At 35.9% G+C, this 5541-nt stretch overlaps 1 protein-coding gene across 6 annotated transcripts; it reads right to left on the reverse strand.

The window, feature by feature from the left end:
* Positions 1 to 1533: 1533 nt before the first annotated feature.
* Positions 1534 to 4755, reverse strand: LOC145167348 (uncharacterized). Of its 6 annotated transcripts, none has more exons than XM_079086532.1 (12): positions 4608 to 4755; positions 4071 to 4407; positions 3682 to 3995; positions 3564 to 3602; positions 3436 to 3450; positions 3182 to 3263; positions 2988 to 3037; positions 2723 to 2891; positions 2276 to 2333; positions 2116 to 2190; positions 1879 to 1995; positions 1534 to 1787 (listed from the first exon to the last, which is right to left on the reverse strand). In XM_079086532.1, exons 7-12 carry the CDS (start codon positions 3004 to 3006, stop codon positions 1728 to 1730), a joined length of 498 nt encoding a protein of 165 aa, XP_078942658.1. In that variant the 5' UTR covers positions 3007 to 3037; positions 3182 to 3263; positions 3436 to 3450; positions 3564 to 3602; positions 3682 to 3995; positions 4071 to 4407; positions 4608 to 4755; the 3' UTR covers positions 1534 to 1727. The 6 variants fall into 6 exon arrangements, 5 of the variants coding, with proteins under 5 accessions (XP_078942658.1, XP_078942656.1, XP_078942657.1 ...); XM_079086530.1 differs by having other exon boundaries at positions 3390 to 3450; XM_079086531.1 differs by having other exon boundaries at positions 3182 to 3602; positions 4071 to 4120; positions 4339 to 4407.
* Between the last annotated feature and the right edge of the window lie 786 nt (positions 4756 to 5541).

A 5541-nucleotide genomic window follows, 5' to 3' on the forward strand; every position in this document is an offset into this window, starting at 1 on the left:
TTTGAAATAATGTAATATTTTTTGTTTAATTACGAAAAGGCTTTATTTTAACATTATTCAGTTGCATCTTGATTATGAGATTGGTAAGAAAATTCACAAAAGGATCTTACCATTCCTTGAATTAAAAGAATACTAAATCGACGGTGATTGTTACAAGTGCGAATCAATAGTTTCGTCTGATGAAACTTCATATGCTTATAGGATAGGTCTGGACAGAACTGAATCATACATTCAGTCCAAAGACAATAAGAACATGTTAAAGCAGCTTTTGGATGAAAATGACAAAAGACAAGTTAAATCTGATACTATACAGAAGTTCAACTCATTGAGTACCAAGTTAAGTTCAGATAACAAACTTAATGTTGATAATACGTCTGAATTTGATGAGGACAGTGATATAAGCGAAATTTCTGTAGAGGATGAGGTTGACTGTTCTGAGTTCATTAAAAACAAACTTGTCGCTGCGAAAGTCCTAATATCTGAGGATTCAGTAGAGTTCGCACGAATTTCCAAAACTAAACCTGAAGTTTTAAAAGTGAAAGCGATCGTTTTTCCTAACGTCCAAACTGTCCCCAACCAAGTTTTTACAACAAAAAGACTTGACAAAAACCAAACTATTGAATTAACGTCCTTAGTTGAAGAAGACAAGGCATATGGATGCGATGAGTACTTTTCGTCACCTCCTATCGATAACACTGACGAAACAGCCGGTCTCTCAGAAAGAACCACATGGAGAGTAAAAGGAAGATACGTAGCAGAACCTTTCAGCAAAGTCAATTCCAGCTACGAGAAAGGAAGTCCCAGTGGAACTAAGAATGTTCCTAGCTACACATCTTCAATGCAAAATGAAACTCCAGCAAGAAAGCCAAGAGCGAAAGCTAACATCCACAAATCCATAGAACAGTTCGCCGCCAAGAAACGCCAAAGGAACGCGAGATACAACAAAAACCTCAAGGAAAGAAAGCAATTCTGGGAATCCAGAAATCCCAACTTCGTTTGCATTGAAAAATCTGTTAATCAAAATGTGAAAGTAACATCCAATGCAAACCCAAAGAGTTCATGGCAAAGTCTGTTTAGCAATCCACACCAAAAGGGTTCTCAAAAACCAATTCCTTCAAAGCCAAAAGGCCGAGTGGAAAATCCAAAACCTCAACCCTCTTAAAACAAGTATGCTTCGCATGCTAACACACTACTAGAAAAAACATCCTTTTACGACGCGCAATGCGTGTCAAGGAAGGCCCTGTCATAACGAGAGACGACACGCTTTTGCGCGTATTTACGACGCTCATTTACGACACGCAATGCGTATCAAGGAAGGCCCTGTCATAAAGGAAGACGACACGCATTTGCGTGTCGTAACCTTACGATGCGTGTTTAGAACACGCATTGCGTATCATTATAGCCCCTGTCATAAATGACGAGGACACGCATTTGCGTGTCTTAAACTTCAGCAACCATTTACAATATGCATATACAACGAGCCGTTATGATACTCTTTTACGCATAATACAAAAGTATAGAAAAGAAAATATATACCAAAACAATCAATTTCATCTAATAACATCATGTCAAAAAATTGTAATACATTGATATTAAAGGGATTTTATTGTACATTGTTATTAAGAGGTTTTCCCTAACAATATAACCTAATACTACATTGCTATAAAGGGGCACCTTCTTGTCTCCGTAACTCATCATTAAGCTGTCTAAAGAAGCTCTGAAACCCTTCATGTATACTGTCTTGAACCCTTCAATCCCAACTCTTGACCAAAAACAACACTAAAATCCTACACAATAATCATGTCAGTTGTACAATATCAATATCAACTAAGTAATAATACACATGGTATGTATGAGAGTGGAATCAAAATGATCTACCAATAAGAGTTTTATACTGTCTTGAATCAAAGTATTTTTGGTGGCCTCAAGGGCAGCTCCCACAGGATAATCCTTGCATGTGCCATCTTCCTTTTGAAGTTGCAGGAGAGTGTCTGGCTGTTCAAATCAGAAAAGAAAACCAACCAAACCATTACATTGCTGTGATTTGTATTTATCCCTACAATTTAACTTTAATGGCATTAAAAAATATATGCATGAAATAAGTTATTATTTCACCTTATCAACCAACAGACCATTGTGCTGCCTCACTTCGTAAACCACTTCCTGAGCTGCAGCCTTCCTCAAATTTCTCTTGATAATAAAGAACAAGATGTTAACAGATAGCATAACTGATGTATTGAGAATATTAAAAGAGTAACACAAAATTATCACACACCAAGAGTATTATCTGTTGTACTTCCTGCCCTAAGGATTTTGTCTTGTAAACTCTTATCCTGTATGGAAGAACATATGGGGTAATACTCGAAGAATCACTCAATTATATCAAAATAACATAACAAAGTCTTAGTATCTAGCTTTGTATCTCCTTTATCAAAGTATTAGAATTTAATTCAAATTTTCAAACTTTTCAATTAATTTTTCAGCCTAGAAAAATTTGTTCTAAATTGTAATTGGTTGGTGAAATTTAAAAAGTATCCAAGAGAAAGACATGGAAATAGCTCCTGATCATCATTGTAATAACACTGAAATGAATAAAACAAAATTTAGTCTAAACTGTAATAACCCCAACAAGCATATGATATGCACAAAATCTCAATAAATTTTCACTAACAAACCAAATCAACTTACCAGAAGAAAAATTCTTGATGAAGACAAAAATTACCTCTTGATTAGCACAATAACAACCATATTGCTGAGTGACTTCACAGCTTGATACCTTAGTTGATCAAGTAACAAACCTAGGTTCCTACTTGCTTCAATTGATAAATCACTAACATTAAGTATGGGATCCCCTCTATGAAGCCATGTTATGTTAAATTCATCCGGCATCTCTACAACACAAGTAATCAGACAAAAAGCATCGTCAATACTCAATAACCATGAAAAAGAATAGATAACTTATTGATAGTGGAGATGAAAATACTCACTGCCACTACAGGGGCCCATATGCTCACTAAGGTAAGAGCATTATTATTATCTGCAAAGGCCACAGGATAAACACAAAATTAGCACTCCTTTGACAAATCCACAAAATGGAAGTGGAAAAGTTGTTATCAGATACAATAAGTGATCTAAAAATAAACAAAAACCAAGTGAAATGTATAGAAGATTCAACGCTTACCCTTTGAGACAAGATCACACCAGGAATATTGTAGCATGGGATGGTCCTTGATAATATTGGTGGGCTCCACCAATGGTCGAATCTGGAAAGTTAAGAATAGACAACATAACAATGGGCCAGTAACTTAAAAAAATATAATGACAATCTTGTAGAACAACTGCTAAAATAAACACACGAAAAAACTTGTATATCATGCATCATAATTTGCCTGAAGGAAGTAGGTGAAAGTAAACTTGCAAGCAAAGGCCACCAACCAGTAAAGCACGTGTCTGTAAACATTAAGCACAAAGAGTAAGGACTTAATTTAGGTTAAAAACAAGTACAAATAGAGAGTAAGGCATTGGGAATCTTTTGTTGATGTAGCTCTAGCTGTTCGACCCACCCTGTGTAAGAAATCTACAGCGGATGTAGCAAATTCTGCCTGAAAACAAATAGAAAACAATAAAAAAAATGAGAATTAAAATACAGAAAAGAAAATAAAAAAGAAAAAAAATGATTACCTGTATAACATGTGAGACATTGGGAATGTCAGAGCCACGTGCAGCAGCATCAGTGCAAACAAAAACACCACCTTTTTCTTTAAAATCAATCTAATTTCTTGTGCGTTCTTCTAAAGAGCTTTCACTTTGATAACAATAACATTCAATGCCTTTTCCATGTAAAACTTGGGCAACAGCTTCAATAGCTTCAACTGTATTTGCAAACACCATTGTTCTACTCAATTCATTATTGGAATTTAATGTCTTGGATTTATGATTGATTGCATCTATAAGTACATCCACTGATGTAAACTTCAATCCAATTTTGCTCTAATCTGAATCAACACAGATAAAAAAGTTGTAAATAGAATTCTTTTTTATAAAGATTCAATATTTTTTAAAAAAGATACCTTGGATTGTGTCGATGAAGATAATGGCCACTAACCCTCGTTTGCTACATCTGTTGAAAGAAAACTTACAAGTACAAATAGGCAGAATTTGCTACATCTGTTGTTGATGGAGGCGTTTTCTGAGTCGTAATGGGGTATGTACTGAAATGGAGGTGGTGGTGTGTCCCAAAGTGGTCGTATGAATGAAGATATGCTATGGAATTGGGTGTGGTTGAAGATGGCGATAAAAGAAAGGGCCACGAGTATCAGAAGTAGAAGAAATGTGTACCTAATAAACCCTCGTTTGGTGACATTCCGTCTTGCGTCCATGATTTAGGGCTTTCTTTCACCTAATGATCTGCACAAATGGAGGATTATTAGTTTTGATCCATGGATTATCATGATTACAAACTCATCTCTAACATTCAATGGTTTTGCATTTCAATTATCAGATTATCAAAGATGCCAAATTAAAGGTTCAGATGCCAGATCTAAGTAACTATACGCCGAACCACCGACAACCTCCCTTCTCTCTCTCATCTCCCCTTTGCTGCTCACCTGCGTACGCTCGGCCTATCTTCTCTGCCGTTCGCCGGACCGGTCACGGCTCACCTCCTCCGTCCGGAGACCTTTGTGCACCATACCACCACCTCTGTCCACTCTCTCTCTATCGTTCACATATCTTTATAATTGTATGCGAGTGATGGGCCTATGTACACGTGAAGACACTGGTGAGGGATGGTGTCACATCTCAAAACCAGAACGGCGGAAACGTTGGGAAGGACGTCATGTACAATATCACAACAATGCAAAATAGTAAACAAGCAACAACATCATTTATTACATTAATAATATAATTTAATACAAGTGTGTTCTGTCAACTTATATAGACACCAAAAATATGAATCAAAATAAAAGATGAGTCTGGAACGAGCTCCATCTTCTCAAAACCTGGCTCCGGTACCTGTCTACTGGCGACCTGAGAATACAAGTTATTTTAAAAAAGTTTAAGTAAAAGTATTTAACATGTAAAAGAGTTTGATAAAAGCATTTGATATGTAAAAGAGTTTCTCAGACAGTTTGAAGTAAAACAGTTTGGTAACACAGTTTGAAAAGTAAGAAATCCACTTGTTTGATAGTTATTAATCACATGTGATTGATATAATAACTATAATAGTTCAACTTGTATCCCCCCCCCCCCCCATAAAAGCATTTCAAAACATTTAAAAGGTTAATTAAGGGGTATGAACTCACCTGTAGTGAGTGGTTTGGATGAACGGACTGTATAGGATGCTAAGTGTCAAGTGAAGACTTGTACACACTCAATGATCCTAGTTAACATATAATAACACATATATGTATCCAATTAGTCATTAAACAACTAATTAACCAAGTTTAAGACATCCTAAAACATGTAAAACACTTTATTTAAGTGTTATAAGTACTAAGGATTGCATCTAAGGGTGGTAGGACCTTGCATTTGAGTTTAGGG

Source organism: Lactuca virosa, chromosome 3 (assembly GCF_052849685.1).
Source record: "Lactuca virosa cultivar CGN04683 chromosome 3, Lactuca_virosa_CGN04683_v6, whole genome shotgun sequence".
Classification (NCBI taxonomy): Eukaryota; Viridiplantae; Streptophyta; class Magnoliopsida; order Asterales; family Asteraceae; genus Lactuca; species Lactuca virosa.